Source organism: Acomys russatus, chromosome 25, assembly GCF_903995435.1.
Source record: "Acomys russatus chromosome 25, mAcoRus1.1, whole genome shotgun sequence".
In the NCBI taxonomy this organism is placed as follows: domain Eukaryota; kingdom Metazoa; phylum Chordata; class Mammalia; order Rodentia; family Muridae; genus Acomys; species Acomys russatus.
This window is the reverse complement of record NC_067161.1, coordinates 39772818-39784928: the sequence shown is the minus strand read 5'-3', so window position 1 is coordinate 39784928 and position 12111 is coordinate 39772818. Positions and strand designations below refer to the sequence as shown.

General features: G+C 49.5%; 3 protein-coding genes across 3 annotated transcripts; 1 reads left to right on the top strand and 2 right to left on the bottom strand.

Moving 5' to 3' along the window:
- Positions 1 to 23: 23 nt before the first annotated feature.
- Positions 24 to 454, bottom strand: H3-4 (H3.4 histone, cluster member). The gene has a single exon (XM_051167764.1). The coding sequence runs from the start codon at positions 439 to 441 to the stop codon at positions 31 to 33; it is 411 nt and encodes a 136-aa protein (XP_051023721.1). The 5' UTR covers positions 442 to 454; the 3' UTR covers positions 24 to 30.
- A 9736-nt stretch (positions 455 to 10190) lies between these two features.
- LOC127208146 (histone H2A type 3) lies at positions 10191 to 10669 on the bottom strand. Its single transcript, XM_051167529.1, has one exon. The coding sequence runs from the start codon at positions 10665 to 10667 to the stop codon at positions 10275 to 10277; it is 393 nt and encodes a 130-aa protein (XP_051023486.1). The 5' UTR covers positions 10668 to 10669; the 3' UTR covers positions 10191 to 10274.
- Positions 10670 to 10941: 272 nt separating this feature from the next.
- LOC127208481 (histone H2B type 3-B) lies at positions 10942 to 11421 on the top strand. The gene has a single exon (XM_051167952.1). It carries the CDS (start codon positions 10988 to 10990, stop codon positions 11366 to 11368), a length of 381 nt encoding a protein of 126 aa, XP_051023909.1. The 5' UTR covers positions 10942 to 10987; the 3' UTR covers positions 11369 to 11421.
- Positions 11422 to 12111: the final 690 nt, after the last annotated feature.

The following is a 12111-nucleotide window of genomic DNA, read 5'->3' as shown; positions in this document are numbered from 1 at the left end:
AGCAGAACAGGCGTCAGGAGCCGGGGCCGCCTAAGCGCGCTCCCCGCGGATGCGCCGAGCCAGCTGGATGTCCTTCGGCATGATGGTCACCCGCTTGGCGTGGATGGCGCACAGGTTGGTGTCTTCGAACAGCCCCACGAGGTACGACTCGCAGGCCTCCTGCAGCGCCATCACGGCCGAGCTCTGGAAGCGCAGGTCGGTCTTGAAGTCCTGCGCGATCTCACGCACCAGGCGCTGAAAAGGCAGCTTGCGGATCAGGAGCTCGGTGGACTTCTGGTAGCGCCGGATCTCGCGCAGGGCCACGGTGCCGGGGTGGTAGCGGTGCGGCTTCTTCACGCCGCCGGTGGCCGGGGCGCTCTTGCGCGCCACCTTCGTGGCCAGCTGCTTCCGGGGGGCCTTGCCGCCGGTGGACTTGCGCGCCGTCTGCTTGGTGCGTGCCATCCTCCTGGACCTCTTCTCCTCCCTGGTCCTCCAGTGCAAAAGGCACCCCGCTGGCACGGCTTTTATAGACCCAGCTGCATTCCTATTGGCTGCCCACCAAGGTGGCATTATGGGATGCTGCACTGTGATTGGTCCACTCGGAGCTCCCGCTTCACAGCCTGCCCCTTATAGTCTCTGAGCAGCGTGGTCTCCAGAGCGGCTAGCTGAGGCTCCATAGAAGTGCGGAAGGGATTTTAGAAAAATTTAAGTCATTTTTCTCAGAGTGGTTTTTTTTTTTTTTTTTTTTTAAACAACCTTGCCTCAACTGCCGAGTTACAAAGAACCTTCTAGAACATCTCTGCACGCCTCCTTTATATGGCAACATAGTTTTCCTGAGTTCTGGAATGCCAGAAGAATCTTTACGGTTTAAGGGGGGCACGGGTAGGAGTGAGGCGAAGGAGTTAAGCGAACTGGCTGTTCTTCCAGCAAACCTGGGTTAATTCCTCTGCACCCACATGATAGCCCGTTTCCATCTGTAACTCGTCTAAGGGGATCTGACGCCGCCTTCTGTTGGTTGGCGTCAGGCATGCAGGTGATACCCTGCATACATGCAGTTGAAACAAACACACAAAAATTATTTTAAAATTAAAATAAGGGTTGGAGAGATGGCTCAGTGGTTAAGAGCACTGGCTGCTCTTCCAGAGGACCTGACTTCAATTCCCAGCAACCACATGATGGCTCACAACCATCTATATTGGGATCTGATGCCCTCTTCTGGTGTGCAGGTGTACATGCAGATAGAGCACTCATACACATTAAACAAACACAACTTTAAAATGCCCCTGCTGTGGTACACAGCATACATACAGGTGGAAGGAACACACACACACACACACACACACACACACAAATTAATTTAAAAGTTAAAATAAAAAATGCCCCTGCTGTGTTCTTGCTAGCCCATGAAAAAGGCTAGGCACAAGCACCACAAATTCTTTGCTACACCAGCAATTAGCAGAACTTCTGGTTCTCACTGGTCAATTTCAACAGATGTGGTCTTTTTGTTTTGAAACCCTGCCCCAACTTTGGATCAACTTTCCTCTTAAAGACCACTGTGGTGGCTATTAAAGACCACTGGTACAATTTGAGTGATTTGTTCCTAGTTGGAACTGTTTTAGGAAGGATTAGGAGGTGTGGCTTTGTTGGAGGAGATGTGAACTGGGGTTAGGCTTTGAGGTTTTCAAAGTCCACTCTAGGCTGAATTCTGCTGCCTTTGCCTCCTGCCTGCGAATCTGAATAAGAAAGCAAGTTCTGGTCTACTGCAGCGACCCCCTGCTGGCCTGCCTGCCTGCCTGCCACACTTCCTGTGGTGAAGGTCGAGGACTCACACTCTGGAACTGCGTGCAAGCGCCCAACTAAAGGCTTCTTGGCCATAGTGTCTTCTTACAGCAATAGAATGTTAACTAAGACAGCCTCCTAGAACAGACTGATCTAAGACCCACCTGGCCCCCCCACCCCCACTTTTCCATATCCACCTGCCCCCACAACCCCACGTTTCCAGAACCAGAACAACTTTGATGGTCCCAGGGATTTCTTAATCTCTAGCTGGTCCACACACAACCTCCAGCTTTCCTTCAAAACCATCGCCGGCCGTGTTGGCACATCTCCGTCCGTAACCCCCAGTTTATCTGGTAAAGGTAGGCAACTCAGGAATTCAAACTCATACTTGGCCACATAGTTCACATATCAAAGGCTCCGGCGACTTCTGATAGCCTCATTTGGGATTTTGTTTGTAAGCTATCTTTTTTTTTTTTAAGTCACAATGAGAAATGACTACTAATTCTTACTTATCCAGAGTTTAGTACACATAACGGTCTAGTATCGGTAAAATCGATTTTAGTAATGTTAGAGACACTTTATTACTTTTTAAAGATGTATTGATTTGTATGTGTATGTGTGCTTATGCCTGTGTGGGCTTATGTGCACTGCTCGTGTGTAGGTTCTGGCAGAGGCTGTAGGGCATCAGCTCCCCTGGAACTGGAGTGACAGTAGGTTGTGGGTCACCTGATGCGGGGTAGGAACTACACCTAGAGTCCCCAGAACAGTGAACTCTCTTAACCGCCGTGACCCTTCTCCAGCCCCAAGAATCTTCATGGCTTTTACTCTGTCTTAGTTAAGGCTTCTATTGCAGACAAGCCTTAAAAAGGAAAACATTTCACTGAAGCTGGCTTACCATTTCAGAGGTTTGGCCCATTTTTGTCACGTCAGGAGGCAAGGTGGTTTGAAGGCAGACGTGGTGCCGGAGAAGGACCTGAGGGTTCTACACCTGGATTGGCAGGCAGCAGGAAGAGAGAGGGAGCCACTGAGCCTGGCTTGAGCGTTTGAAACCTCAAGGCCCACCCCCCAGTGACACACTTCTAACAAGGCCACATGTCCTAATTCTTTCAAATAATGCTACTCCCTAAGAGCCCCTGGGCACCATCCTTATTCAAACCACCACAGTGTCAACTAGCATGTTGACAAAGTCCCTTATGTTAGAAGGATCTCACTTCCCTTTGGATTTCCTGGCTTTGTCGAGGCATCTGGAGGTCATGGCTGGTTTGTATTTGTGTTCTGACTGGATGATGTTGCTACAGCTGCCTGAGACAGTTGAGCTGATTCTGGTTTAAATATGCTCTTTAATCCTGTCAGATGTCAGATGTCAGATTCCTCTACACCATGATTTGAATGGAATCCATAAAATATGTCCTGTGCTAATGAACTTTACAACACACTGCACTATCTATGTATCCATTCCAGAGGGTTCAATTGTGGAATGTGGCTTGTGCTCAGAAGAGCAGGGCTGGGTCAAAGATCACACAACTCATGTCTCTGAGTCTGCACCCAGTTGTCAGTAGCAGAGGGGAAAGCTACGACAGGCAGCCCAAAGTTTATGGGAAACCAACATACCTCATATTAGTTTGTTTGGATTTCCCCCCCTATGACCTGCCTACAGAAGAGAAAGGATTAGGAGGGCATGAGAGGGAACCAGGAGGGAGGAACAGATTGCAAAGGGAATATCTTCTCTGAGGCCTAAAGTATCCCAACACACAAAAGATTGTCTTTATAGTTCTGAATCTGACTAAAAGTTGCTCCAAGAATTAAGGGGGAAAGCCAAGTTCCTTAATAAAACACACACTTAAAGTTTTTGTTGCTTAGTTTTTGTTTTGTTTTGTTTTTAAGGCTCTGGTAGTTATATGGGCCAAAACAAAATACATAGTAAATTTTAATTATTCATATAATCACAATCACAAAATTACACAGACTGGGTAACTTGTAACACCAGACTCTCACTTCTCCCCATTCTGAGGTGTTTACTGTGCCCACACTGATAACGTTTAGTATGTGGATTTGGGGTCACATGCAAACCACAGCACTAACCTTTGCCCTCTGTGCCAAGTAGTGAACAAGAAAACCTAACCTATCTGGCTAAAGAAAACACAGTATAGTTACTCAGTGGAGTACTTTATTCTGCCAGTAAGAATGAAATTATGGCTGGGTGTGGTGGTACGCACATTTAACTCCAGTACTTGGGAGGCAGAGGGAGGTGAATATCGGTGTGTTTGAGGCTAGACAGGGCTAACATAGTGAAACACTAATTTTTAAAATTAGAAATAGAAAATATAAGAAAAAGGAAAAAGAAATTATGTTATTTGCCAAGGGGGGGGGGGTTGGATAGGACTCAAGATCATAGTGTTAAAGGAGATCCACCAGATCTAGAAAGAGAAACACTGTACCGGTTTCTCTAGCATGTGGAAGCAAGATATTTTTGTTTTGTTTTGGTTTTGATACAGGGTTTCTCTTGTAGGCCTGGCCTCTTTTATAGACTAGGCTGGGCTGGATCTCAGAGATCCACCTGCCTCTCTCTGCCTCCCGAGTGCTGGGATTAAGACGTGCACCTACGAGTCTGGCTAGATTTGTTTTTTTAAGGACATCAAAAGGGGTGCCGGTGGGGAGGACTTAAGAGGAAGGGGACCAGAGTCACTAGGAAAAAGGGATGAGCAGGTGTGTGTGTGTGTGTGTGTGTGTGTGTGTGTGTGTGTGTGTGTGTGTGTAGATAAGAATAGCATATACATACGTGAAATTATCAAGATGAAACAAACCCATTACTAAGCACAGTTAACTTACGCTAAAAAAAAAAAAAAAAAAAAAAAAAAATCAAAACCGAAAAAATAACGCAGGGCATCGTGGTCCATCCTTACAATCGCAGCACTCAGAGGCTGGGTCAGAAAGGTAGCAGTTTTGAGTCCAGCTTAGGCTACGTTGAAAAGACCCTTTATCAAACAAAATCAAACACCTTTAGATCTGAAACAAACAAACAAACAAGCCAAAACAAAAACCTTTCTGAAGCAAAGATTTTCAAGGATGTGGGGTATAGTCCCACAGGCCACAGTCTGGGCATCACCAATAGTAATAATGGATACTTATTTCACATCTGAGGACGAAAAAGGTAACTCACATAATTTCAATCATGAGTCGAGGAAAGGATGGAAATCTAATTGTGTTGCAATCTTACGGATTTTTTTTTTTCTTTTAAGGAACGCACGAACAATCATCGTGTTTCGTTTCTAAACCAGTTCGGGCAGAAACATGCGAGTGAATGCCAAAGCAGGGAACTGGGCGCCGGGCTCAGGGGTGCGTCCGCGGGGAGGAGCTGTACCAACCCGGAGGACTTGAATCGTCCGTTGGTTGCGTCCAGGAACGTGGGCGTTCCGGCACTCTCTAGTGTCAGTTTACATAGTGACAGGGGAAATGGCTTCACCTTCAGAAATAACAAACCGAAGCTCTTGCCTCTGGTAATACACGACCCTGTGAAATACAGCGACAAAAGGTCTTTGAAATCCCGAGGGCGCCAGGGAGGAGCAGTGGCAGTCTAGGTAGCGCTTATAGGTTCCAGACCAGGCGGCCGCGTCTGAGGCAGCCAATGGGATCAGTCAGAGCTTTCGGACTGACCAATCGGAAAACGCCCCTGAGCAAGTACGGGTCAGCGTGTCGCTTCTCCTGCACCCGAGGCGGAGGCGCGCACCAGAAGCCTGCAGAGCGGCGCTCACACTCCTAAGCTCCGGCACCCCAGACTCTGTGCAACCGTCACCGCGGCGGTTCCAGAGCTGGGCTCTGCACCCAGGGGAGCCCGGAGGGCACTGCCTTAATCTTTTTTCCGTTCCACCAAGTCTGCGCTGTGCTTCCCAGAGAGACGTCGCGCCGTGCAAGGGTCCATGTAACTGCAGAGCAGCGTCTCAGAATCTGGGAGGGAACTCGTTTTTTCTTTCTACAGCTCGTAGTTTCCTTTTCCTATCAAATTTCTCCCAATCAGAATCCGAGCCGCACCCATGCTTTGTGGGAAAGGATCAGACGAAGGTTTAGCTTCTAGTGCTAGGGATGGAAGATGGGGGCGGGGAAGTCAGCGGCAGCGGAACAGTGTTGCCCTCTCAGCACTGCGCTGCATTCTACGGAAGGTCAATTTTCTTCTCATCACTGACTAGACACGAAAGAAATCCTTTCGTTTTAAATTAACTGACCAAGTACATATTTGGCACTATGTGCAGGGCATACTCAACACGTGTGACCAGAGACATAAATGTGCCTCTCTGTCCAGTTGATGTCGAAGCCAAAATAGTGGAGGATAGTAAATTGTGGGGTGCTGGTGAGCTGGCCACGACATTGCAGAGTTTAACCCCTACGCAGGAATAGGGCGCCATAAGATTAGGTGGGGGAAGTGGGAAGGGGACAGGAGCCGAAACGCAGAGAATTCTGGAAGGGAGAGGAGGCACGACTGTCCTTTCCCCGTCCCCGTCCTCCCCTACCCCCGCCCCCGCTTGGACAGCTATACTAACAGGAGTGAGGCGATTCCTCAGCGACTGTAGCGATGTCAAAGATCATGTTTGTCTTTACAGAAATGCCCATTCCAGTCGTTTTGCCAATTTACAATTTGAGTTGTTGGCGATTGAATGGCGTTGCTATTTTGGCTATTAATCTCTGATCAAATATAGGGCTTGAAAATACCGTTCCTCCTTCTGTGAGTTGCATTTTAATGGACCCAGTCATTCCTGTATGGTTTTTTTTTTTTTTTTTTTTTTGTCATATGAACTCAAGAATACTCAAAAGGGTATATTTTGTTGTTTTTGAGTTGAATGATCTGCGTGTGTCGGACCTGTTCAGTGGCATCATTGTTGGATGCCAGAGAGGATGGGCTGCCTTTAGCAGGTGGACTATCGAGCAGGTGCTGTGACTATGCAGCCTGGGGTAGAGGTGTGGACTTGTGGAAGCCATGGTTTGGGTGATATCACAAGAAAAGAGGGGCAGTCGTGGGCGGAAGCCAGACCTGTGATGTGCAGGAGGGAGGCTTGACTGGCATCCCCGCCTCCTAGACATGTGTCTTTGCCGCTCATCGCTCATCCCATTAGGGAACGAGCTGTCTACACGGCCTGAGCCCAACTGGCCTGGCACTTGTTATGAACCCCAGAACATAGCTTGAGGGTCAGTATGGGAAACTGCAGCCTCCACGATCCTTGAGCTACCCCGTGAGCCTACTAGAGCAGCTTTGATGTCTTTCCAGCTGACTGCTGCAGATTCTCCAGGTGACCGGTCCTGGCTCCCCAGCTCCCTTCACCCCAGGTGACCGGTCCTGGCTCCCAGCTCCCTTCACCCCAGTCACTTCTACAGCGCATCATCTCTACCAAACATGCATGGAGCTTTATGGTGATGATTCTTGATCAACCTAGCACAACTATTTACCCTACACGTGTGTTGTCTATGTACTGGGAGTCGTGGAGGCACACTCTGAAGACATTTGTAGGTTATAAGCAGATACAATGGCTTTGTATATGATGATCCTGGGTACCCATAGATTTTGGTACCTGCCTGGGAGGTAGGTGTGTGTGTGTGTGTGTGTGTGTGTGTGTGTGTGTGTGTGTGTGTGTGCGCGCGCGCGTGCGTGCGCGCCCGTCCTGGAACCAATCCCCTGCGAATGTTAAAGGACACTGTAATGTCCTCTAGATCCATCCACATGGTAACAAATGAAAAACCTTAAAGCCTATGTAGTATGCATCTGTGTATATCTCACATTTTAGAAGTCTGCTTGCTTCTGCATAGACATGTAGGTTAGGCTCACAATGAGCATGTCAGTACATATGTCTCTTCCACATCCTGATTTCATTTCCTCTGGACAGATGCCCAGGAGTAGGAGGGCTGGATCAGATACTAGGTCTATTTTTAATTTTTGGAGGAGGGTGATTATTGGACATGTGGGCGAGCCTGCAAGAAATGGCCCACAGAGAAGAGACTAACCGTGGGGAGCAGGGGCTGGTGGAAAGACTCACACCTGGAAGAGGAACACAGGATACTGAGGTGCTCGGTGGAGAGCTCCCACACACTGCAAACATTGTCTCACGATGCAATCTCCTGGAACCTTCTCTTTCTTGTCTTCAATAAACAACACTGCATAAGGACACATGGAGAGTGGCTGAAATCATTCTAACACAGGCATGTGTTCAGAGACACAGTGGGCCAGGGAAAGACCTCCATGCCCTGCACACAACATGTGAGCTGAACCTGGCAAGGTTAACTGCCAAGGCCTGTTCGGAACTGCAGCAGCAGCAGCAGGAGGAGGATCAAATCCATAGCTGCTTTTCCACCTGGTCTCTGATGACAGCAGCTGTAGGGTCTGAGTTTCACCCCCTTTCACCTGAGGTGGGCCAGTGTGTTATTCTAGAAAGCACTAGAATGCATCTTAGTCTTTTGTCCTTACACCTTCCAGGCTTCCTTTTTGCCCCCACCCCGACCCCATGTGTGAGTGCACCACACACATCTGTGTGTATTAAAGTACGTTTGTGTGTGTATTAAAGTATGTTTGTGTGCAGGTGCAGGCGAAAGCATGCATGTGTGTCATCCTGTGAAGGTTTGAGGACAATCTCAGGTGTTGCTCTCAACTTCCACCTTGAGCCAGGGCCTCATTAGTTGCTGTGTATACCGCCTTGGCTGTCCTCGGAATTTCCAGGGATTCTCCTATCTTCCACAGAAGCCCTGAAATCAGTCAAGTGCTAACCTGGCCCTACATTGCATGGGTTCTGGGAACCGAAGCCAGGTCTTGGTGCTTGCACAGCCAGCTCTTCACCGAGTCATCTCTCCAGCCCCTCTAGTGCACAGTCACCGAGTTTGTTTCTTTTTTAATTAGGTGAAATTTACAAGATATGAACCATTTTCATGTGAGTAGTTGAGGGACATTTATCGTATTTCTCATGTTGACCATCACCTGTGCCTTTCTCCATGCCCACACAAGGAAGTCATGTACTTATTCTCTTCTTTCAGCTCCTGTATCTATTGTCTGATTTTATTTACCTGTTCTGGACATCAAGGCTCACTCATGTTGTAGCATCAATCAGTGCCTCGTTCCCTCCATTTTTAAGAGGAGATTTTGTGAACCTATTCTTTAGCCGATGACCATTTGGGTTACCCTCTATCTTGTGGACTTTATGAATGATTTTGTTCCTGCATCTGTGTAGCTTCTGTTGGATGCATATTCTCATTCTATTGGGTGTATACCTAGGCATGGGCCATGGGGTGCTTGATTCCAGTGAGCGTTTTCTTTTCAACGCTTCTGGTCCAATTCACTTCTGGAAATGGTAATCCAGACGACCAGATCTTACATCAGAGCTGCTCTAATGGGAACTCTGTGTTTCTGTAGACACATTCAGAATCTGTGCTCTACTCACTGGCCACATATGCCCCAGCAATTGTCATTTTACCAAGTGATGAACTAAATATTCCTTTCGGGTTGTCGTTGTGCCTTTGACAGCAGCCTTATAGGTTTAAGGGATGAGAAACTATCCAAGTACACCTCCCTCCATAACACCATTAAATGGTAATGGTAACACGATCTAACCAGGAACTACAGTGACCTATGAATACATACAAAGATCTCTTGAGGTCCACCCCACCCCCAGGCTTTGACTGAAAGCACCCATTTGCAGGTGTATAATCTATATATAGACTTTTTCCGGGAAGTTAAGGAAATTGCTTATTCTTAGACAAATGCTTTTTAATCGCCCTCAAATCTCACTTTCCCACTTGGTAGCGCTTAGCTTGCATGCTCCTGTCCACTTACCTGCGACTCCAGCTGTTCTTCATATTGCCTGTAGAAACCATGATCCTGTCAAAAACGTGTTTTAGTGCGATGCTGTTTCCTTTTAAAGGACACTGATGTACTAAAACCTAGTTTTACCAAAACCCGGCAACTCCATTTTGTTTCTCAAAACTAAGCTACTTAAAGGGAATCAAGACTAACTCTACATGTCTGCTGGACCGCCATGCCGATCTGCAATCCTACCACTGAGCAGGCTGAGGAAGGCCTAGAGACTGCTCCCCCAGCCCTGCAAAAGAAACCAGAAAGCCTCCAAGTTGTTTTTCACCAGTTGACATAAGACATTTTATAAGATTTAAAACACCCAACTCTCCCTTCAGCAACCTCTGGAAACCCTCAAGGTAAAACTTGGACATCATCTCAACTCACTTTTAGTAGAAACCGCCATGCACAACCAAGCAGACCCTTATGCTAATTGCTACGTAAGCTAACGATTGCGCTATGGCCCGACCCCGAACCTCAACGGAAAGCCAAGCGTCTGGCGCGAGAGCGGCGGGGACAAACCGTCAAGCGACGGCAGAGGGAGCCGCTGGCCCCCCGAATCCCCCCCCCCCCGGGCGACGCACCACGGACGCGCGAGCGCCCGGCTCGGTGTCCAGCTCTTTCCCTGCGTGCGTGGGTGGCTCTGAAAAGAGCCTTTGGTGTCCGTCGACTTGCGCTAGCGACCGCCGGGGCCTCACTTGCCCTTGGCCTTGTGGTGGCTCTCGGTCTTCTTGGGCAGCAGCACGGCCTGGATGTTGGGCAGGACGCCGCCCTGCGCGATGGTCACGCGGCCCAGCAGCTTGTTGAGCTCCTCGTCGTTGCGGATGGCCAGCTGCAGGTGGCGCGGGATGATGCGCGTCTTCTTGTTATCGCGGGCCGCGTTGCCCGCCAGCTCCAGGATCTCGGCCGTCAGGTACTCCAGCACGGCCGCCAGGTACACGGGCGCCCCGGCGCCCACCCGCTCCGAATAGTTGCCTTTACGGAGAAGGCGGTGCACACGGCCCACAGGGAACTGCAGCCCAGCGCGGGACGAGCGAGACTTGGCTTTCGCCCGAGCCTTGCCGCCCTGCTTACCACGACCCGACATCTTCAACTGAGAAGCTCAAGAGGAGAGCTCGGACAGAAAGAAAAAGAGGTGACAACAGACTCGTAACCGCTAGCAAACCCTTATATATGATCAGGAGGTAGGCTAGGCTGCGTCTTCCTATTGGATGGCAGCACTAGCCAATCAGAAGAGGAAGCCCGCAACTCCCAATTTGCATGTCTCTTAACCCCGAGATGACGTAATGTGAAACTGTACTCAATCGAAAGCGAGTCATGCCTGAGCCTTCATTTGAATACAAGGCGTACAAATAGACTTGGTGAGGCGCGCGCGCGCGTGCGTCTCCCCGAGAAGAACTAGCCGATATGCCTGATCCGTCCAAGTCGGCTCCAGCCCCGAAGAAGGGCTCCAAAAAGGCCGTCACCAAGGCGCAGAAAAAGGACGGCAAGAAACGCAAACGGGGCCGCAAGGAGAGCTACTCCATCTACGTGTACAAGGTGCTGAAGCAGGTGCACCCGGACACCGGCATCTCGTCCAAGGCCATGGGCATCATGAACTCGTTCGTCAACGACATCTTCGAGCGCATCGCCAGCGAGGCCTCCCGCCTGGCGCATTACAACAAGCGCTCGACCATCACGTCCCGCGAGGTGCAGACGGCCGTGCGCCTGCTGCTGCCGGGGGAGCTGGCCAAGCACGCCGTGTCCGAGGGCACCAAGGCCGTCACCAAGTACACCAGCTCCAAGTGAGGCGCGGCGCGGGCGCCCCCAACCCAAAGGCTCTTTTCAGAGCCACCCATACAGTCGTTAAAAGGGTCTTGAACACAACGTGGGTCACTGATGGTTGCCACGCACCCGAGGCGTTCCCGATACCGGGGGCGACCAAGTCCTGAGAGACTTGAGTGTGAGGAATGTGGGCACATACATAGCTGCGTCAAGTCCCGAGGGTGGGGTGGGCGAGGTCACAGTCCAGTGGGATTGTAAGTGTGTGCCCCTTGGCCTCTGAACCTGTGTTTCCTTAGAACATTTTCCATGCTTTCCTGGAATTAGGCGTCTTTATCCCCTGAAAGTGGCCATTCTAGCATTAGCATCCTGCACTAGCGGTATGCCGGAAACGGCGTGGGGGGCGAGGGAGGGTGCGCGGCTGCTCTGCAATGCTTGTGTACAGGAGGTAGCAGGAGTTGCCAGTAGCTTCAGTGGTTAGGGCATGGAAGAAGGTGGGAAAGATTTCCCCTATTTTCAGTTCCCCTAAAGCTGCGTAGTTTTCTGTGAAGCGATAGCGACAGAATTGTCCTCACTCAGTATTGATTTGGAGAATGCCGTTTTGATCCGGATCATTTGAGGAGGGTATCTTCTTACCTGTGGAAATAGCACTTTTTCTTGGTCTGGCTTGTATTTATGAAAAGGGGGTTCATGGTAGTTATATGAGCTGTTATGAGAAATACTGAGAGTCTTAACAACGTCTCCAGAAAGGAACAGTACTTAAATTTTTT

Coding starts and splice junctions, on each gene's coding strand:
- LOC127208146 (XM_051167529.1), bottom strand. CDS start 10,667: ATGTCGGGTCGTGGTAAGCAGGGCGGCAAGGCTCGGGCGAAAGCCAAG.
- H3-4 (XM_051167764.1), bottom strand. CDS start 441: ATGGCACGCACCAAGCAGACGGCGCGCAAGTCCACCGGCGGCAAGGCC.
- LOC127208481 (XM_051167952.1), top strand. CDS start 10,988: ATGCCTGATCCGTCCAAGTCGGCTCCAGCCCCGAAGAAGGGCTCCAAA.